Source organism: Petromyzon marinus, chromosome 24 (assembly GCF_048934315.1).
Source record: "Petromyzon marinus isolate PM22_M1 ecotype Great Lakes invasive population chromosome 24, UKy_Petmar_22M1.pri1.0, whole genome shotgun sequence".
Taxonomy (NCBI): domain Eukaryota; kingdom Metazoa; phylum Chordata; class Hyperoartia; order Petromyzontiformes; family Petromyzontidae; genus Petromyzon; species Petromyzon marinus.
The window spans coordinates 12,929,115-12,952,593 of record NC_133690.1 but is presented as its reverse complement, the minus strand read 5'-3'; the positions used below and the strand labels follow the sequence as shown (position 1 = coordinate 12,952,593).

Here is a 23,479-nt window from a genome sequence, read left to right as displayed (position 1 = left end):
TTTAAAAGGAGAAAGATTAACGGAAAGGTCTACCTTTGCTCCACCACACCCTTTTCAATAACAGGGGGAGCTTTACATTGTATTTAACATGCCACGGGTTTCATCACCACTAATGGAACGACTGGAATGGTTTTAAAGGCATGTCATCTTTCCATTGGTTCCAATCAAGCTGCTCACTTTTTGCGTGCCAATGGTTTCAAACGTGTGCCAGTCCAACTACGACAATCACCCAGGAGTGTCTGTCCTTAACGCTCATGACGTCACTCCACATCGACCAGCCCCCCTCATTAATATTCATGAGCAGGTGACGTCCTCCAAATGGACCCCACCCCCCACCCCTCTTCATTAATAATCATATGGAGTACTCCCCTCCCCCTCACTAATAATCATGCGCAAGTGACGTCGCTCCTCATCGAACAGCCCCCCTCATTAATAATCATGAGCAGGTGACGTCCTCCAAATGGACACACCCCCCATTATTATTACCTACTATAATGAGTCGAGAATGTCTGTGTGCAACGCTCGTGACGTCACTCCACGTCGACCAGCCCCCCTCATTAATAATCATGAACAGGTTACGTCACTTCACATCGAACAGCCCCCTCATTAATAATCATGAACAGGTGACGTCCTCCAAATGGACACCCCCCCCCCCCATTAATAAAAATTAGCGGGTGACGTCACTCCACATGGGGGGCGAGGCGCCTCCTCCCCCCTCCTCGGCGTCAACTCACAACCCTCACTACAAAGGCAGAACCCTCACGTCACGTGATCTCCGTAACGCTATTGAGACATCGAAGTAAAAAGGACGTCATGATGAACAAGGAATTATAACCTTTAAATGAAATAGGTCTGTGTCACCGAGCCCTTACAAATTTCACACGAATTGATGCAATTAATACATCACGTCGCGGTCTGATTTTCGCTTGCAAGTTTCAGATTTACTGCAATATACCCGTCCTTGGACGGGCAGAAGGCGAGTTTGCTACATTTGGCACTGTTATAAGGTAATCACTCTCAGTGGTATTTCAAGGAATTCTTGTATTCTGCAACAATTGAAATTCTGGAGCTGTGAAACTGCAATGTGGACCTTTTTCTCTGAGAACGAGTCAAAATGAAAGAATCAGTTTCACGTGTGATCCTCCATGCATCAAATTGCTTTATTTTTCTCACAAATCGATGCTGTTAAGGAGACGCAATGGTGCACTGCGTCAAACTTTACCAAGAAAGAAGGAATCCATACTCCTTGGTTCTTTAGTTAAAGTAACAATAAATGAAGGCCGTTTTGTGAACATTTACAATTTATTTGAGACGCATAATAATAAAAATCACAATCATTCGTCTGGCTGATGCATACAAAACAGAAACAAACTCAGACCATTCCATAAATGTCGATGGACGACCTCGGCGCTTATTTTGTATTAATTTGTATTTCCCATCTTGGCGAGCTTCGCTACCTCGTGTTGATTCCGGTCCGCGTTCAATAGGCGCCGGAGGCCCCAGTGTACAAGACGATGGTTCATGCCGTGACAGGAGGAATGTCTGTGAACGTGAACACTGAACCACTCGCGACCAGCAGGGTGTGCAGTGGAAGATGGCAGCAGTCGTCTTTTCAGTTTACAGGTTGGAAGGTCAAAAAAACGTCACTGAAAAATGCGAGTGTGGTCAGCCAGTGTGGTCAAACTAAGCATTTAAAATAACCGTCTAGCCAAGTCTAAGCAGATGCCATAATTTAAAGTAAGACCCAGATGGGCCGAGCAATTTTAATTAATGAAGAGTGCAAGAATACTATAGAGTGCAATAATATAATATCAGGGTTAAAAATAAGAACAAAACAAATCGGACCTATTAAAATTAATAACACGACTTTGATATTGAATCTAACTTCTGGGCCTCACTCAGAGAGCCACTTCTAAAGCACGTCCGCTCTCAGCTCTCTTCCTAGGCTCCCGCTCACGTGGGTCATTGTGTCAGCGCTCATGTCTCGCTTGACAACCACAAAATCAGCGGAGGAAAATTCCACATTCCTCCGACAAATCTATCCAGGAGGACAAATCGCTGTCGACCTCCTCGTTCTGGCAACCTCAGGTGTGGAGCAAGAGACGAGATCGACCCCCTGACCGGGGTTTTGAACTCGCAAACCTTGCGACTGCCACACACTGCACCACCGCACTGCCCAGTTTCAGAGCAAGCATATGTCTGCAGGTTTATCACTCGAAAGCAACTGCGACTACAACAATGCTACAAATGGAACTCGTGTTAATGGTGGTGGTGATTAATATTAATGGAATCAAAACACAGTAGTATGAAGAGAACAAGAGGAATGCATGGAGCCTAAATAATAAAAATAATGCAAAGTTCATCATATATGTATTGTCTAACAAGTAAATCATGAGACTGAAAAATATATCTGTGATGTGTATAGTAGATACACACAAAATATTGGCCTAATGGTCCATCGCTGAAGCAAGACCATTGTCCAAACACAGATGTATGTTGAACTTGTTTCGCACAGTACGTAGCCGACCCTGCTAATCGGAGGTGCGGGGGAATGACAACAAAATAAACACAAAAAAGCAGTTCTACAGAAATTAGTTTTCAATCTCTTCCTAACATCCGAAGGAAGAGCGTTCCAGACGGCCGCAGAAGCGCATCTGAATGCGTCGCGCGATGCGGTGACCGTCTTTGTTGGATGGCTAGCCAAAATTCGCTGCGAAGATCACCGTGAATGTAAATGGTGAAAGAAAAAAAAACCGTAGATAGGTAACAGAAAATGTAACAGCTCCGCAGGTGAAAGGGTTAACTTGCGGGAGAAGGCGTTGGGCGAGGAAGTGTGGGAGAATGGTTGCGTCAGGCTCAATGTTATTGTCTTCCCTCGTGTCCACTTGCCTCTTTCCCCCGCCCGCCTCCATCCAAAAACCCATCCCCACATCCCCGCCACCGCCGCCTTCTCATGCACTCCCTCCTTTCCCCTCCCCTTGGCTCTTTGTGTCACGCACGCGCACGCACGCACGCGCGCGCACGCACACAGACACGCGGAGCAACGCTCCTGCCATGAAGGAGGAGGGCGCTCAGCGGCGTCGGTTCTCGCTCTACGCCGGCATCGTTTCTCCGCCCAAGCACGCCTCCCGCAAGCTCGTGAGAAATGCGTCTTTCGGCGGCTACAATGAGATCACGTTGCCCTGCCCAGGTGAGAGCCACCCGCCCCGTGCATCGTAAACAAACAAGCAACAATAATAATAATAATACAAAAACCATCCCGCAACTTCCCATCGCCTTGCGCGTGGGAGGCGATCCCGGCAGTTTTCGCCGTGCAGTTTGGACGCTGCACCGGCGTAGCGGTTTTAACGCACGCTGGACAAGTTAACTCAATACACCCAATGCCTCTGTCAACCATTCACATGCGCACACTACAGTTAGTCGAATGGAAGGTCACCTGTGGTTGGAATGAGGCATGGCTACTTACACATTTTCCAAAACATCTGGCCAGCTGGGAGGCGTGTGGCCAAATACCTTCTAGAGGGGGTGGCCCTGCAGAGCTTCTCCGAGTGGAGGCCCTTCAGCGAGCAGGGGCCTGAGCAGGCAATTGCAGCGCTGCACCTCGGTCCTTTGTATCATCACAACAGTCGTCGTCTCGAGAGAGACACTGCCATCCGCGCATGGCAATGTGGAACCTTCATCACCGGCTCAGGACTCTCAAGGGAGACGAGCGGCACTCAACTCTTGCTTGACCTTGAAGACACTCGACTTTATTATTGTTGCGCTTGCTTGTGAATTGAAGTTGATGGGCAAAAATTTGCAGTGCACGTAGGGCCCGTTTTGAGAATCCCCTGCCCGCGCGAGAACCTCCCTTACGCCGCACGGGCTGCGGGGTTATACTTCACCACCCTGGTCCGCGCGGGTTTGGGGAAAGGCTCCCTTTCAACGTACGCGTGAATTGAAGCGACTCTCATCCGCGCGTGTTTAACGCTCTCCAGCTGAGGTTGAAAGCGTTAATGCATTCGCTCTGTCCGTCCCTATCCAGCCTGCCCTCTCTGTAGCAAGGTTATGCGATAACTCTCACAAAGATAATCCAATTTCAATGACATTTTAGTGTAAGTTGTCTACTCTTTTGAAAACCGAACTAATTGGTCTTAAGGGTTGCCCAAAACTTTGTTTATGTCATTCAGTTTGCATAAAATGTATCCCAGTTTTTATAAAAAATACTTTCGATGCAAGGTCGTTCCCAAAAAAAAACATAGCAATGGCTTTCTATTCTATGCTGTATGTACAAAGGCTACTTACTAATACAACTATATGCTGTAGTTTTTTTTACTTGCATAGACATTTTTTTAATATTTAAATGTAACATGCGTATATATATTTCTTCATTCAAATATGGACCAACTAATTTGCAAGGGTGTCCGGTGGATTGACTGTACATGATACTAAAATGCCACGTGAAATTTCATACATTAGACATAAATAACAGTGCACGCAACTGTGTGGAATTTACGTCTGTTAAAATGCTCATGATCAATATTTGCGGAAACATCCGCAAACATTGATCATGAGCTCACGTCGTAATTCAACCGACGTTTGAAAGATTATCAACAGTACATGCTGGGCTGATGACAACAGATGCCATTCAACCATCCATTTGTACGTACTTTAATTGCGACTATACTTGCCATCATATATTCATTAGAATCCTGCAATGTTATCGCTTACAATGTTTCTATGTGCGGAGCATCAATCTAAGTGCATATCGCTTTTGTCCGTACGATGTTCCCAATCGTCGCTTGAGATCGGCTGGGGGAGTCAGGGCGTGTTAATTGATCAAAATTGTAGCTTCGTGGCCAATTAAAGTTCTGTGGATGGTACGCCCTAACAGTCTCCGCAGACCCATTATTCAAAGACACCGCAGCAGCAACACATTCGTTTAGTAAATTCGTTAAAACGTTTGTCCATTTATAAACAACTGTGCGTCCTGAACAACCATTAAATCCACGTTTGACCAATTTGAATGGGAATTAGTAATGTTCTCAAATATTAGTGCACTGTGTTTCTGAATGTTATAAAATATAATGTCTTCTATATATGAAATTGAAAAGTAGCATACCAATGTGACAAAAGGATAACGTTTCTAATCAGCGCATCCTACCTCTTCATGGCATGGTTTGGAAGAATGGAGCAAGGAGAGACGCACGCTCGGAATTACACCGAGAGACAGAAAAAGGAAGACGTGGGCTTAGGGAACACACCGCATAGCTCAAACTGTTTTTACAAATTAAAAGTGGGCACGGGCAAGACGCGTCACGATGGCCCATGGTCAAGAATAACGACGGAGTAGCAGCTAAGGAAGGCAACACGCCCGACAGAGGATTAACCATGGCTGATGATGATTATGATATATGCTACGCATGCATGTAACACAATGCGCACTCTATCCGCATTCATGTATTTGACAATACGGATTACCATATTTGTATGCGTATTTAATTTACAAAAATAACTGCTGTACTAGAATTATTAATGACCTAAATCCTAAAAAACACTGAAGCTTAGTGGAAAAAAAGACCCATCTAGTATGCAATCCGGTATTTGAAAACCTTTTAACACGATTGCATTCGGTTAAAAAAAACGAAGCATAATGCCTCGCATTAACAAAGTACAACATATATAATGTTTGCTGGGGCAAGGATCTGCTAGCGGTTTTTTTGCCAAATGGGTCCCAGGTGCTTCTAGAGAAAGAACAATGCCTTTTTTCTGATTGAAAATTATATTTGGAAAACCAATTTCCACTTCCCAGGTACTTCGGACCATGTCAAATCCCATCAATTGAAATGCAATGGGGGTCTCCCGTATAAATAATATAGAAATGTACACCCATTTGTTATTCTCCTGCCGGATTAAGGCCGACCCAAACCATGTCGGGCATAGGGGTTGTTTAACCATACTTCACTGCAACGAACAGTGTGGGTCATTGAAAGGGAGGGGGGCCAGAACAAGTTCAGATATCACTCGGCACTGAGGTTAGCCGTGGCCGGGAATCAATTACGTATAGCCTGGTGCACAACGCACCACTCTACACTATATACGTCGAATTTTAAAGCACCAAATAATAGTCTCTTAATACATTGAATTACACGGACTGGGGTTTGTTTTATATTATAAATTGCTGCCAATTTTCTGCGTCAAAAGCATGTGTGGTGGCGTAACGCGCGGGGTTTGCAAGCAGCCGGTGCATTTGAGGGCGAGCAGGTGCAAGCGTCAAGACATGGAGTACCCGCCAGAGAGGCGCCAGCAATTTGGGGGAGAAGCAGTAATGAAGCGGGTGCATGTGGGGACAGGCAGGTGCGAGCGTGGGAACACGGGGTAGACACCGGAGAGGCGGGAGATGGAGATAAGAGAGAGAGAGAGCACGTGCAGGAGGTGCCGCTGAGGCGCCGGCTTAATGGGGGGTAACTGAGGACCCTTAATGAGGAGGGGGATATAAGGGTGTGTGCGGAGCAACACGGGGTGGTTGTTGGTTGGAGCTGAAGGAACGAAGAGGACAAGAGCCGGGGAGAAGAAGCCTGGGGCCTCGCCCTCCACACCTCGTCCTGCCCAGCGGTGTTGGCTGATCCCCCGCTGGGGGCAAGGGACGAGGGTGGAGGTTTGAGAGGAGAGTGACAGGCTAGCGACAGGCTAGCGGAGTATTAAGTGACACGCTAGCAAATGAGCTGCAAGTGAAACCCAAACCACATTTGTGGCTTCCAACCGCATTGAATTACCAGGACAGCTCAGATTTTTGCGTGCAAAATACCCCATGACACCTAACCCAAAAATCAGTCGATGAGCCCCATTTGATATCCCGCAGTTTCCCAGAGCTCGCTGTGCCCCTTCAAGCCACTTGTTGCTCCTCAGGCACCACACGTGCTTTACATCCTCTCAAAACAACGTGTCCTGTGGCTGAACGGTGACTTGGCTAAAACTCAAACCCAATGACGTGGTGAAAAAGAACTGCAACCTCTCTGTTGGAGAAGGCCTTTAGCTGCCTCGAAACACAGAGTCGCTTTGCATCTCCAGCACGATGCCCAATTACCGAGGCTTCTGCCTCAACGGAAGCTGAGTAGCGTGACACGGCAAAACTTGCCTCGTGGACGAAGCTTGGCAGATTTCTTACCTCATTGATTTTTTTCACAAGCATCTCGCTTCAGGAGTTCCTTCTTCATCCAATTATTCAGGGACATAATGGGCGCTCACTCCTCACCTTAACGAGAGTCTTGGTCAAGCCAATTACTGTACCGAGAAAATCACCACGGTCATTTTCTTTATAATAAACGAGGCAGTAACAGCTGGAATGTGCAGTATATCATAGAAAATAAATAACAATTGAAATCTTCTCAATTCACTCATTGATGAAGGCCTTCCCATGCCGAGTGAATTAAGTGGGGGGGTTTCGACCATACTTCACCAAGAGTGGTCAGTGTGGGTTAGCGAACGTAGTGGGTGGGGAGTCGGGGTTGAGCAGGAACTGGACTGATATCACTTGCCACTGATCTTAGCCATGGATGGGACTGAAACTCAGGTGGTTTAACTCACAGTGCAGCGCGTGAACTGGCGTGGCCCCTCTCCGCACACGCTAAAGTAGATTACAATTAATCTGATAATGCACACATTGTAAAAAGCCATTTGGTAAGTGTCCAAAAAACCCCCATCTATTTTCGCCGCAGAAACACAGTTCTGGGTAACGCATTACGACGAGCGGCGTTGTTTTTTGTGAATTTTGCTTGTGCACCAATTCGTTTTCGCGAGGTTAGACATGCTATTCAGATAAATGGATCAGAAACCAGTAACAAATAAGAATTATGAGTGCACATCCTAACGTGAGGCAAATTTAACATTCTGTACCGAGAAAGCAACTGAATTTTCGTTTCACAGGACAGCGCAATATCTCAGAGCATTTGACGTCTCTTGTGTTCACGTATTCACCAGGACAGCTGCGCTATGAACCTGGCAACTCCCGAGTTATGTTCCCGGCGATGGCCAACTTCAGTGGCGAGTAATATCTGAACCAGCCCAGGGCCCTAAATTGAACAAACCTGGACTGACCAAAATGGTGAAGTATAGTCAAAAGAGAAACCTCCATGAATGACAAGGCATGGGGGATGCCTTGGTCCATTACTGGATTAAATCGGGCAGATTTTATATATACAATAGCGAAAGGCCACCTGTCCAAAACCCTCACGCTCACCTCCTCTGTCCCCGTAATCCGCTTTGCAACTTCACTTCTCCGATTAAGGGGTCAGAGAGTCATTTTGCACGTGTCACACACGCACAAAGCACGTGCGGTTTACAACTCAATTCCTTCCTCGCGTGAAAGTGCCGCTACTGCTGTTGCTGCCGCTGCTGCTGCGTACGTGAGTGAGGGGGGCTAAAAAACAAAGGGGGGGGGGGGAACGTTACACTGAATTGAACATTCCGTCGTGCCCTCTCTCGCATTTTAACTATTTCACCTGCGCAAAACGCTTCAACAACACTGGGGGCGCACAATGCTATTGGCCCTGCAGATGTCTCTTCTACCTTATTGTAGGGTTTTGTTGGGTTAGGTCGCGCAAATATATAAATGTGCCGTAAAACCCACCACCACCCGACACAGCCAAGTAGTAAGGGTTGTCACGTAAACAGAACGTGCCAATTCGTTACTAGTACAGCACACCGGTTGTGTGTTGGAGAGCAAATCCACAACATTTACAATCTGTTTCTTCTACCTGTGGGCGAAGCGCTGGCGTAGTGGTCAGCACGGCTGCGCTGTGGAACCGGTAACCTGAGATTGAATCCCAGCCACGGCTAACATCAAGCGACAAGTGACTGACGAACAATTCCTGTCCCCCACCTTCGCCAACTCACAATAACCAGCATGGTGACGTACGGTCAAAGAACGCCAAGGCGTAGGGAGAGGCCTTTATCCAGCAGTGGATTAACAAAAGGCAATAAGTATAATTTTCTTACTTGTAATGGGATACATGTGTTGGTGATAATGCATTGGTGGTGGTGTACAAAAAAACAAATAACAAATAAATTAAATCGTATTCGTCAGTAACACGGTGGCCTTAAAAGTAAAAGCATAGAATTGGTGGCGTTTCAAGCAACTTTACAGGCCAGAGAGGTAGAGTGGGCAAGAGTCGGAATAATTTCATCGTATCGCAAGCTCATGTGTGCAATGTTGTCTTCTCTTCTTGACGTCACCTTCTAGAAGTGGATAAAGATAAGGGCACGTTGATACCCAAAGACCTCTCGCCACTGACCATCTCCAAAAGTAAGGTAAGATGAAGGCGGTCGGAGCTCTCGGCATCAGTCATCAGACGTGATGCCCTGTGCACATTCAGCTGGTTGGCTTTCCGGGTGCCTCGCGATCTTAATGGAGAAAACCTCACACTGGTCACGGAGCTGGCGGTCGGTGACGGCTACGGAAATAGATGGACGTTCCACTCTCTCTCTCTCTCTCGTCTCTCCAGCCAAAAACAACAATGACCTCGTTCATTACGCTGTAACGATCCATCGGCAACCCACCTCGCTCCCCACCCATCCATCCATCCGCGGCGCCCTCCAGGCCCCCACTGCACCACCATGTGATTGTATAGCCATGAATTGGGACCTCACGATTCGTACGAAGGATGTATATTCTCATTTGTCTCGTGTTTGTCACCTATGTTTGTCTTTGTTCTCGTTTTCCTCTATGTGGTTGAACGTTTTTTTTTTTCTCTCCGTTTAGCCTCCGTGGAACACGAGCGTGTGATCTGTATAATTGTAAAGTTAGATTCTCACATGGCACAATTGAGTCAACGCATGCGTCATTCGTGGGACAAATGGTTTCAATAAAAATAACGTATGTATCTTCACGTGCCTATCATGTATACAATGAATGTAACACCTACAAAGACGGAAATTCCATGATGCAAGATAAAATGACGAATTTCAAATTGAGACAGATGCTGTCTGGTTGTACTAGCTATCGCAGAGGAATTGCAATCCAGAAATTAATAAAATCTCAGTTCAGGCTAGAAAACTAGATATTTTCAACAAAGCATAGGCACATGCACAAAAAAGCACTTAGCCTTGTGCATTATGCACAAACCATCAAGAGATACAAAAATAACTGCAGTGTGGTACGATTGTCTTAGATCTCTGAGCTAGCACGCAAGACGAGACAAGAGATCTCTGGTCAAAGACAAGATTAGAGCGGTTGGCTAAGTACCGTGCAAAAGAAGTTCAACATACGTACTTACAAACAGATCACGATCAAATACATTTGAGCAAATGTGATCCGATAGGCAGTCGTGAAACAGAGAGAGAGAGGGAGGGACAACTGTAGACCATTTAGATTTAAAGCTTTCGTGACTGCAGGGATTCATCTTCTTTGTTCTTTCGGTAAAGTCACGTAGAAGGGAAATAATAAAATAAAAAACATAAACGTTTTTTTATTTTATTATGTTTTATTTTTATTCTTTTATTTTATCATGTTTTATTTGTATTATTTTATTATTTCCCTTCTACGTGACTTTACCGAAAGAACCAGGAAGATCAACTGTAGACCAGTTTCTTCCTCATGAGGACTCATCAGCACACTATAGTCACCAATGCTCACCGCTGGAAACATCCAGAGGTTGCCGGTCCAATTTGATCTCTAGAGGCGGCAAGTGGAAACAATGATGCAAGTTTCTTGAATCGCGTCCACCCGCATCTGACCAGCAGCATTGTGGGCACACCACAGTTAGCCATTCGACAGGTTACGTGTGGCGTGGTAGAGTCGGGGTACTCTCACCTCTTTAAATATGTCTCGCCAGCATGGAAGAGTAGGCCAAATGCCCACTTGAGAGGGCTCTTATACCAGTAACGGGATAGGTAAGAAATACATTTGACAAATTTCGTAAAAATTATTAAAAGGTTAAAATATGTAATGCGCAGATGGAAATAGCATACGCACGGTCCAATGACAGCAGCATGAAAACCCCGCAATTAGGCCCATGGTTAATTTTTCATCTTTGTTTGAATTAATAATATCGGAGGTTAACACAAGCCCTATTGATTTAAGGCTTTCGTGACTGCAGGGATTCATATTCTTCTACGTGACTTTACCGAACGAACCAAGAATACAAGCCTGTATGTGACAGTTGAGGAAAATCGCTATTACGAACATCAATAGACACTGGTGCAAGGACAATATGTCATTGATGTAATTATCACCGGGGGGATGCCAAACTGCTGCGCCATCCGCCGGGTCCGTCCGGAAAGGGCATGCACATTGATAATTGCAGCTCCATAAATAGCAGCTTGCACATACATTAGCGATGTGTGTAAATGCTATGCCCGTCTATGCATTTATTTATTCTTAGTGCAATACTATGTGTTTCACTTTTTGAGTGCTTATATAATTGTTTTATGTAATTGCAAGGTGGATCGCAGCACACATTGAGGGAACTTAATAGGGAAGGCTGCAGCGTTCGGCTCACGATAAATGTGGGCAAATCAATTGGCGGACAAGGGCACGGAACGACGCATTTGCTCGTTTGTCGGAGGGATGCAAGTTAAAAGACTGGAGAATTATAATAAACTTTAAAACTAAACTATTTTTTTCTTTTACCAGGTAAGGCCCACTGAGCTATATAGCTCTTTTTTTCAGAAGCGACCTGGCTATCACAGATGATAACTCAACGAAGTGGCTTATCGTGTCCAAATTTATTGCAGCCAAATACCTGAAACGCGTGATGTTGAATCTAAATGTGGAGGGGAAAAACGGAGGACCCGGAGAAAAATCCATGTGGCCACGGGGAGAGAGAACATGCCAACTCCAAATGTACAGCAGCCGTCAGGGTCGGGATCTAACCCACGGCCTCCTGTATACCTAGCGAGGTAGTTAACATCTCCTAGCCACCGTGGCACCGAGAATATGTATTCCTTGAACCTGTCTTTGAAGATTGTAATAGTTTAGTTTTTTTATAACATGCCAGGGATGTGGACAGGCTCCGTGAGGCTAGAATGCATATGTATTTTACAATTGTTCCATCAGGCATATGCCACAATACAAAGACACCTCCGTTCGGAACTCTGCAGCCAGCAGTGCATCACTGTGAGTCATACAGAACAAACCCTGGCAAAGCGTCACTGAACTGTTTATGAAGTCACTTTAGTCGGCGTCTTTCTCCACACTAGAGGGACGCACATTTAATACGCCCTGCAAATATTTGTACGTCACATGTCAATCACACCAACATCCATAATACCGAATTTTTTGTGGGGGGATTATATCGCGTGAATAGAAACGTGTCGTTAAACCCGCCACCACGCGAAACAGCCAAGTAGTAAGGTTTGTCACGTAAACAGAACGTGCCAATTTGTTACGAGTACAGCACGCCGGTTGTGTGTTGGAGAGCAAATCTACAACATTTTCAATCTGAGTACAACATACCTGTCAACCCATACGGTTTACCCATATTTTTGGACAGGGAAATTGAGTGTTCAGGTCCATACGGCATACAGCCGTTTCAGTACGGGCAAAAGCAAATTATATTTGTTTGTGTTTCTCCCTTGTGATGGGACTTTTTAGGATGAACTTTGAGATTCATAAGGGGGCACGAGGTGACCACTAAGGTTTGAATTGGTCTGTAATAAGATAGGCACTGATAAGGGGCTGACATGTATGCACCAATATTTTCTTATTTTGCGTCTCAGGGCTGTAACGTAGCCAACGTAAGTGACGTATACAGTGGTACAATGGTCGTAACGTGACCATCAACTCACCGCACTTGAAAACATAGTTTAATCACATATATCGCGGGACCTTGTTGACAGTATCAAATAATGAAAATTAAGAGTAGCCTTTAACCTTTTAGGCAATAAAACAGTTGTGTTAAGATGTCCAAACACCGAACAGAAACACTTTTTGCAACGAATCAAGTCTGCATTAACCACACGTGCTTGTGGTGAACATGCATTCAAACTCTGATAACATGTGCATGTTATTTTTAAACTGATTGGCCTACACCAGAGACAGCCTTCTTTGTTCACCACAAGTGCCGTGTGTGGTTCATGCAGTAAACTTCATTCCTTGCTGAATGTTTCTATTTGGTGTTTGAACATCTTAGCACAAACTGTTTTATTTCCAGAAAGGGGTAAAACCTATTCTTAATTGTCATACTTTAATCACAGATGTCTCTCTCGATTTTAACTCAAGATTCGTAGTGGCCCAGGCTCGGCGCTCTGAATCCTAGGCCAACCTGCCACCACGGGGTGTAATTAAAAAAAAGGCGTTAAATAGGGAATTAGCCTATGATTTAAACCCGACTTATTGATCCCGGTGGCTTTTGCCTATAAAACACAATCAATTGCTGATACTCGGCAACGTATTCAATGTGTGGCATGTACACGTATACCTTGCTGTATTCTCTGTCTGTTTAGGACGCACTCCCCCCCCCTCCCCGTCTGTATTCCAAAGCAAAATCTGGGGGCGCATCGTCTCATCCGGCAGGCGTATCATTGTGTGTGACCACGTTTGTAAAAAACAAACAAGCAAAACCTGATTGATACCGGGCACAAATTCTGGGGTGCGTTTTCCTTTCCCCCCGTCGCGTGACCCCCAGTCCAATGGGGTAGCCGTGCGCGACGATCTCAGGCGACTGCCACCTGCTGGGATTGCAGTTTAACGTTTCCGCAGCAGCGGCTGAACGGAATTGCCTTCGACGGCTGGGGTTAGAGTTTAATTGATGCAAATATTTGTCTGCGTCTCTACGCATCTCTGAACGCGTAGGGATGCGTAGAGACATATTGAGAGACCCGTAGAGTAATAGTAGATACACATAGAAACCCTTACAGATGCAAAAAGCCCCATATGTGATACCGGACTCAGGGGCCGTCCATAAATGACGTCACGCACCTGGGGGGGGGGGGGTCATTTATTATTTAATTTATTTGGTATAGCCCTGTGAACCATTCGGCTCTTGAATCGGGTGCAACCGCAACAAACAAAAAACAAAAACATGAACAAGAAAACATCTTAAAGTGACTATGTGACTGTGCAAACAGAACATCCAGGAAAAAAACAGCAAAATATTCCTGGGTCAGACATTTGTGACGATGTGTGACAAGGGGGGGGGGGTTGAGAAATGTGACGTCACATCTAAATGCACAACTTTAAATAAATATAGACAACACGTTCCACTTATCTTTTTTTGGTTCTTTCGGTAAAGTCACGTAGAATGAGAATAAAATAATAAAATAAGACAATAAAATTCTCACGACGCTTCGGCCACAACACAAGTAGCCCTCTTCAGGTGAAGTAACAAAACTGTCGGGACGACAGAGCTCCAATGAACGCCGCTAAGATTCGCAGCGTCCTTTAAGCTGGTTGAGAGAAGGCACCTTGACAAAGGGGTTTACATATCAAACAGGAGAATTTAGCATTGAAATAGCTGAGGGATTAGCTTGTTTTCTACTACAACATCAGAGTGCAGCGCCACATTAAATACGCACTACAATGACAATAGTTTAAAGCGATTTGAAGCATGTTTTTTTTTGGGGGGGGGAGGGAGCGGCAGATCTTTGTGACGTCATATTTGAGGGGGGGGGGTCTGACTTTTTGTGACTACGTGTGACAAAGGGGGTGGGTCAAAAATCGTCCAAAATCGCGTGACGTCATTTATGGACGGCCCCTAAACTATTTTTTTCCCCAGGTAAGGCCCACTGAGCGAGAAATCTCTTTTTCAGAAGCGACCTAATCACAAATTTATATTTTGATTTAAATCTTTCGTGACTGCAGGGATTCATGTTCTTGGTTCTTTAGGTAAAGTCACGTCGAAGGGAAACAATAAAATAATAATAAAAAATAATAAAATATATTTTGCTTTATATTTCTATTATTTTACTGTTTCCCTTCTACGTGACTTTACCGAAAGAACCAAGAACACAAATTTATAGCTCAACGAAGTGGCTTATCGCGTGGAAATGCAAAGCAGTCAAATACTCTAAACGCGTGTTTGTAAATGTGGAAGGGAAAACTCGACCGTGTGGAGAACACGCAAACTCCAAATATACGGCAGGCGTCAGGGTCGGGATTGAAACCACGACCTCCTGCATACCGGGTGAGGGAGTCAACATCTCGCCAACCGCGGTGCCCCCAAATGTAATTTATCATCGCCCACAGGAAAAACTACAATTATGAATTGTGACGATTCGGTATGATGGTTCAATTCAAGAATAGATTGTCTTCATCTCGTTTTTTTTACCGCCTCATTTGTACCTAGCTTCTCATTTGCTCCTGTCGCTTTTGCCCAGTTTCGTTTAAGCCATTAGCCCCAAATGTGACACATCGCGCATCATCTGCATAATTATAAAACTCTGATGCGTGAATCGATGCATCGTAACATGCCAAGTGGCAGATGTAAAACTATCAATGTCAATACACATTAGTATTTAACACGTAGGCTTTCGCGACCAATATCCATAGTATAGGTTTTTGGGATAGATCGCGTAAATATAAATGTGTTGTAATTACTGGAGAAAAGACGTTGTGGGTTTACTCTCCAACACACCGGTGTGCTGCACTAGTAACGAATTGGCATGTTCTGTTTATGTGACAGACCTTACATATTGGCTGCGTCAGGTGGTGGCGGGTTTAACGACACATTTATATTTACGCGATCTAACCCAAAAACCTCGATTATGGACACATTAGTATTGTTTATAATAACCATGCAGTTCACAGCGGTTTGCCCAGCACAGGTCTTTAGATCTCCAATATAACACATTCCTGCGGAGGGAGCAGGTAGGAACGTTGGGTTGCTCGGTCAATGGCCAGGGTCAACGGCACCACGTGGTGTATTCCGCAAATATGCCCGACTGTGAGGGCGGGCACAAGCCGGCGTGAGTAGGTTAAACGTTGAGTTTTATAAGGGCACCACGGGGTGACCAGCCCCTCCCCACCCAGCCCCACCCCTCCCACCCCCCACCCAGAACCACCCAGCCCCTCCCCACCCTCCCCACCCAGCCCCTCCCCACCCTCCCCTCCCCACCCAGCCCCACCCTCCCCACCCAGCCCCTCCCCACCCTCCCCTCTCCACCCAGCCCCACCCCTCCCATTTTTGGATGCACGATGGACGGACGGACACAATAATTCCCTGTTGGCTGGTGTAACCAGGAGGTTCCTACCAGTATTGTGGAATGCGTATGCTATTACCTGCAGCCCTTTTCTTAACGTAATCCACAACTATCGGTGATTTTATCCCGTGGATAAGTGGATTAAATTCACGGATAACCAAGCGAATAATAGGGTTGGTGATATTGGCCCCTTATATCATCACAAATAGAAGAGAAATTCTGTATAATACAATTTGAAATACTTATCTTCAGTATTATCAGACCGTATCAATGTGTAGAATTATTGTCTCTGAATCCACGCGATTACCTTCTGAAGCAATCGCATGGACATCAAATCTCGACATCAATTCGTAATCCCCAAAATTTTCATCCGAAAAAAAGAAGAATAATTGCCTCTGAACACAATAATGAAATGCTCATCATGATAATTACCACAATTGTTACGCCTAATTACAAAACGTGCCTTGAGATTTGTGAATAAACGTCAGGTGTTGCATCAATGTGTGGGGCGTAAAAACATATTTACAATTCATTATGTAGTGCTCTGCAACAGAGAGGCTCATTCATCATCACTAATGACCATGATTTGCTGAATAAATAAGAGAAGACATAAACACCGATAGGCTTTTTTTGTTTCAGGCATATGGACTGTGCTTCTCACATGAAATATTCACGCTTTCAAATGTGAAGCCATCAGCAAGAAACGAATTGCTCATTTTGTTTGCATTTATTCGTTATATGTTCTGCTTCAACTGTCAACAGCTGACCTCTTGTGGCTCTATTGAGTCCCAAGCAAATACGAGAATAACTCTGTTCTATAGCCCCACGTAAAATGTATACTGTGTATGGTTTAGTCCATCAGCCTATTGGCGCTCTGTACAAATACTATCCAGCAGTATTTATTTAAGCGAGAAAACTCTAGACTGATTTTGACCATCTGGGTCTCATCAGCAGTCAGGCACCTCGTCATTAGTCCCTTTCTCAATCCCATCTAAGATGCCTACTGTATATAACACCAAAGGAGAATATTAGTAATTTTCATTCGGGAAAACTTTCCAGGAGGACTTTGCTTGAATATTATCTACTAATTCGTATTAAACAATACTAGTAGATTAATAAGAGTAATCGTATCCCTTTGTTGATCAACTGATTGATTAATTTATCCCGATGTCTGCCGTGTTTGTAGAGCAGTGTGATAACATGTACCATACTTATTTTTTCCAGATGTCAATGCTTATATATTATTAAAAAAAAAACGGTATTTATAGCCCACTGTCATTCCACTGTTTAATGAAGGTCTCCTAACACCGTCAAGGTCATGAGATAATTTGACCACATCTCACTCTGCTGGCCAATACTGGTTGGTGAAGGGAGATACCCAAAACTGGGGTCAGATATAACTCGCCACGAACATTAGACGTGGCAGGGAATCAAACTCGACGTGCTAGGTCCAAAGCCCGGTGGTTCCCCCCTCCCCCAAAAGCCTGACGCTCTCCAGAGGCTCGTCAATTTAGTCTCGTTACGGATACCTGTCTGAGCCTCAGGTATCTCTACCGGACTCTACACGGTACAGTTGGAGTCCGCAGTGGTGAGATGTTCACTCGCTCGCCTGGTATGCAGGAGGTCGTGGGTTCGATCCTGACCCTGACGCCTGCTGCTGTATATTTAGACTTTGCGTGTGGCCGCGTGGATTTTTATCCTCGTCCTTCTGGTTTTTCCTCCACATTTAAAACCAACAAGCGTTTAGAGTATTCGCCTGCCGTACATTCCCACATGACAAGCCGCTTCGCTGCGCTATCATTTTGTGGCCGAGTCGCTTCTGAAAAAGAGCTATACAGCTCAGTGGAACTTACCTGGTAAAAATACAAAAAATATGTCTCACGGGTGATTCCTTATTGCATTTTGACAAACTGCTCTTGGATGCCATGTATCCGTACGCTGCACATTAACCGCTGGATTGTCCAATCGATGTTGACAGTTCAGGGGCATCAAGTTACCCCCTGCGTGTTCCCTGTTATCTCCTTGTACCACACCGCGCTGCGCTCAGGTCGGACGCTGAATATTTTTTGTTTGTTCCGGATGTGTGGAGAGAGGGGAGGGGGAGAATAAGAAAAAGGGTCTCAAGAAAACAAAACCGAGTGAAATTAAATGTCTCATTACTCAGTGATCTGAGAGGAGAATACCATCACACTCGACGTAAAATAATACTCACACACAATGGCTTATGATTAAATACATAAATTATATTAAACAATAGCCGGCTTTAGTATGAGGCCACACTGTGAAAGTCAATAAACACACAATGAAATGAATGTGTAATGGAAAAGTTCATGAATCTGATATGGCCATGCATGATGCAATGCATTTTAAAGTGATAGGCATCAATGCCTCAGTATTTGTTTATTTTATTTCAATATGATATAAAGTAGGGGCGTCCTTGTATACTGGGCATTTTAACGTCATAACACACAGTCCATATATGATTATTATACAAAAAAATTTGATTCACGAAACATTTTGCAAAAACATTTTAAAAAATACTTTTCAAATAAAGGCAACTTGTCAATATTACGGCCAAAAATATTCAGTAAAGCCTGTTGAATCTCACCACGTTGGCGAGATGTTAACTACCTCGCCCGATATCCAGGAGGTCGTGGGTTCAATGCCGACCTTGGCGCCTGTTTTATATATTTGGAGTTTGCATGTCTATCGTGGTCCCCTTGGCTTTTTCTCCGGGTCCTCCGCTTTATCCCTCCGCATTTAGAAACGTGCGTTTAGAGTATTTGGCTGCGATACATTTCCACATGACAAGCCACTTCGTTGAACTATTATTTGTGGCCAGGTCGCTTCTGAAAAATAGCTATACAGCTCAGTGGGCCTTACCTGGTAAAATAAAAAAAAAATCTTTATAGTTTTTAGAATAATTGCACCAATGATGTAATTGGAATCTAAACATGTTATACGTATACAGTATATAGAGAAATACACTGTTACCTGTGACGTGTCGGGGTGGCTCAGGAGTTAGTGCACTGAGGAAATCCTGGGTTTGAATGCAGGTGTCAGATTACACTGTTTTTTCAAATGTAGCGAGTGAATGATCTCAGCCTGTTCCACCAGTGAATGCCCTTACACTGAAACGTATTACATTTGCTTCTTCACTTAATTTTTGGGGTATACAGGGTGTTTTAAAAAGATGCACCCGATTTGAAATCGCTATATCTCTGCAACCACGAACCACCCATGAATGAAACTCTTACCACTTGAAAGGGCGGGGCATAGAGTTTCAAATGAGTACCGCTAGATGCCTCTCCCAGCGCACAAACAGCCCTTAGCCTCAGTCATTCGCAAGACACACTGCCTCAATGTTGGATAGGTCGCACTACACTCTTGGCCCCCCAAGATCCCCAGACATCACACCCTGCGACTTTTTCTTATGGGGATACGTCAAAGACCGTGTGTTTGTGCCACCATTAGCGACGAATCTGGATGACCTCAAAAACAGAATCACGGCACGGTGACTTCAGTGGAAGAAGACACTTTGAGAGGCGTTTGGGACGAATTCAACTATCGTCTCGATGTTGTCCGTACAGCAGGTGGAGGGCACGTAGAGCATTTATAAAATAGTTAGTAAAACTTGATAACTCATTAAACCGTTTGTAACTTTTTTTGTGTAATTGTAACATGTTGCCATCGTGAAATATACTGCTTTGAAGTTGGGTCCATCGTTTTATTCCTGCAGCTCGACAGAATACACACAGCTCAGCAATGTACATTGCACCTGTTGCCGGGCACATGGAAGAGTGCAGCACCCCGTATCACAAGCAACTTAAAGAGATCTTAGGAGTAGTTCTGCGATACCTGCTTCTGTGGGCCGTTCTATAACACGGAGTGTTCCAAATGAACGCTTAGCCTCCAGAGATGATGCTCGTCGTACAATCGCAATACATCTGGGCGTGGGGCAAATATATACACGGTGCATATAACCTGTACTTGCACTGCATTGATATCTTGTATTATACTGATATTTGCATGTTGCTAATTGCGACTTCATGAGTCCTGTTTATGCCAGTATGAGAATTGTATTGTGACATAAAATGTCTGTTAGGTAGTGCAGTCAACTCTTACCTGGTAACAAAAACCCACTGCTCACTACTTACCATCAATGTCATTAAAAACCAGTCTCGTCGTCACTTCAGAGAAATCTCTCCTCCGCCGTATCACCCTCCCGATCAATGTATATCTCACAGCTGTGACGGGAAATGCGCAACTCTGCTGAGCGAACGATTCAATATCTGTGAGAAGGCCATGCCCCGTGGCTTATTCCGCGCTTCCCGTGCCGCGCGTATGGCAACGGTGATTGCGATTCTCTGGCCGCAATTCACACTGTGCAGACGTTGTGTCCACCCCCCCCACCCCCCCAAAAACACCACCAGACCATTTGCGCGTCAGAGACGGCGGGGCGAAAAACGGAGCCGTGCCCGACTCACTCCGCAAAGTGAACTTCCCCCCCCCATCACGGCAGCATTGTGCGAGACGCGCTTGCTAAGTGCGCCATCCATCCTCACTTGCATCCAAACAGACATCTTGCCCTCGTAACGTGCCGACCAAAAAAACGAGGTTCATTTGTCACTTTTTCGCGCTCTGAGGCACGGGCGCGGAATCACAGATCCCGTGCCTGCGGCGCAGCCTAAGTGCATTGGGGCTCAGCCACCCGCTCAGATTTGAGGCACTCTCCGTGTCAACTTGCCTCGTTTCCACGACCTTTGGGGGCTGACCCAAGAATGGCCCAGTTCTGTCCAAGATACAGCGGCAAGACCTGCCAATTTTTGGTCCCCATACCCCGTGAGCCATGCGGCTCCAGGGGCTCAGCGTCCCTCACCAGTGCCGGATGAAGACCGTGTGGGGCCTGCAGCATATGTTATAAAGGGGCCCGAAATTTTAAAAAAATAACGTCAATATTAAAACACACATTTTTTACTTGCATAGTAAAGTATTTTTCGATTTTCATTTGCTATACGGCCAGATAATACGAAAAATCTCTAGCCTTAAACACCCAGTCGTTCATAAAAGTTGAAGGCAGTATAGTACTATAGTAATAGAGCAAGTGCAGAATCACTGAACCGGAATTGATAGCTGGAAAGCATTTAGCGCGGGGCCCTTGGAAGTGCGGGGCCCGTAGCTACTACATGTGTAGCTACTTTTGCAACGAGGATAATCCGGCACTGTCCCTCACCCTGTCAGCCTAGACCTTTGCCCTCCTACGACCCTACAGGGTGATTAAGCAAATAATCACTGCGTTGATGTTTTCTATTACAAAGTATTTTCATGATTAGGGCACGTGCATTGAAACGTGCAAATGGATTATTTTCAATGTACTGTGCGCAAGTTATATAAGATACAAATAAATAAGACAAAAGGGTGAAACTGCACAACACTGTACAAATACGACAGGACAAATGACAAACTCTAGCCTGTGAGATGCTATTCATAAGACTCGTGAAGAAGTAATTATTGGATCGCATCACGATGCCAAATTGTGACAGATCATCATATTTGCTGGGGACGTGAATCCTCACTGGGTGTCCTATGGCTCCATGAACTGACGCCAGTTCGCATCCACTCTCAGACTGACCGTTTCGTCTCATCCATGCCGTGTTCAACCACCACACCGGAGGTCACCAGCGCTTTCTATTTCTGCTCCTTTGCACCGCTCGACTTTGGATGTTCCCCCCTCCCCACCCCAACTTTCGTCTCTTTTCCCAGTTCTTTTAACCATGCACAATTTAAGAATAATGCATCAATCCTTATCTCTTACACCTTCATTATTACTATTGGTTTCCGGCCAACAGGAACGTCTGGCCTTTGGGCCTTTGGGCCTGTGCTCAGCAACCATGTAAAAAAAATAAACCCACACCTCTCACCTCCACATCATGTTTGTAACTAAAATAAACTCAAAATTATTTTAATTTTAAAAGGTAAGGCCCACTGAGCTATATAGGTATTTTTTAAGAAGCGACCAGGCCACAAATGATAGCTCAACCAAGTTGTTTATCATCTGGAAATGTATCGCAGCCAAATACTCTCAACGCGTGACATTGATTATAAATGTGGAGGGAAAAACCAGCGGACCCGGGAGAAAATCCACGCGACCACGGGGAGAGAGACAGGCAAACTCCAAATATACAGCAGGCGTCAGGGTCGGGATCGGACTCACGACCTCCTGTATACCAGGCGAGGTAGTTAACATCTCCTAGCCACCGTGGCACCCTCCTCTAAACCCTTGCAGACATTCACCATACCCCCGCCTCATCCTCAGATGACGTTTTGTCAGGTTATGTAATTTCCCTTGAAATTGTTTGACCTTAGAATTACACTTTAATCGCATTGGCTTCCCCAGGGCTTCCGTGTGCTTGTGGAAAAAATGAAATGTCATCAGCATCTCGGGTCAAACTGAGGTGACCGTTAAGACTCGAGAGTGTGTATTCATATTCATACAGTCCATGTTGTTCCATTGCCACACAAATACAATGTTCCGTTCAGTACTTAAATACTTAACCTTTGGTTTTTTCGGTAAAATCATATTTCTACGTGACTTTACCGAAAAAAACAAAGATTAATTCCTGCAGTCACGAAAGCACCAAAGCTACTTAAATACTTCCTAATTAAACTATATTTGATTGTTAGCACAGATCAATTACGTTATCGTTAAGAAGATTATGAAACAACAAAATAATAAAATATATATGAAACAATAAAAAATTCTCACGACGTTTCGACCATAACTCAAACGGTCATCTTCAGGTGAATTTTGATTTAAAGCTTTCGTGACTGCAGTAATTCATATTCTTAGTTTTTTCGGTAAAGTCACGTTGAAGAGAAACAACAAAATAATAAAATATATATAAAACAATAAAAAATTCTCACGACGTTTCGACCATAACTCAAACGGTCGAAACGTCGTGAGAATGTTTTATTGTTTTATATATATTTTATTATTTTGTTGTTTCTCTTCAACGTGACTTTACCGAAAAAACTAAGAATATGAATTACTGCAGTCACGAAAGCTTTAAATCAAAATTTAAGATTATGAAAGTTGGGGGGGGGGGGGGGGGAGATGGAGTTGATGACAAATTCAGGCTGAATGAAAACCTCATTGTTGTGTCATCATCATCAGCCATGGCCAATCCGCTGCTGGATGAAGGCCTCTCCCCAATCCGCCACCACGGCCTGCTGCTAGATGAGAGCCTCCCCATGCCTTGCAGATCGTGTAGGCGATGTTACCATACTTCACCATGCTAGTTGAATCTGGGGAGTGTGGATGGGCGAGTAACAACACACAGTACTGCTACAGTAAAAACAATGG

General features: G+C 44.7%; 1 protein-coding gene across 2 annotated transcripts in view; it reads left to right on the top strand.

Moving 5' to 3' along the window:
- The window catches only part of OSBPL5 (oxysterol binding protein like 5), a 120,857-nt gene that overhangs the window by 46,185 nt on the left and 51,193 nt on the right, over positions 1-23,479 (top strand). For both annotated transcript variants that reach the window (XM_032959961.2, XM_032959963.2), the window contains exons 2-3: positions 3,032-3,190; positions 9,221-9,288. In XM_032959961.2, coding sequence (XP_032815852.1) covers positions 3,055-3,190; positions 9,221-9,288 — 204 coding nt within the window. In that variant the 5' untranslated portion in view covers positions 3,032-3,054. The remainder of the gene's footprint in view (positions 1-3,031; positions 3,191-9,220; positions 9,289-23,479) is intronic.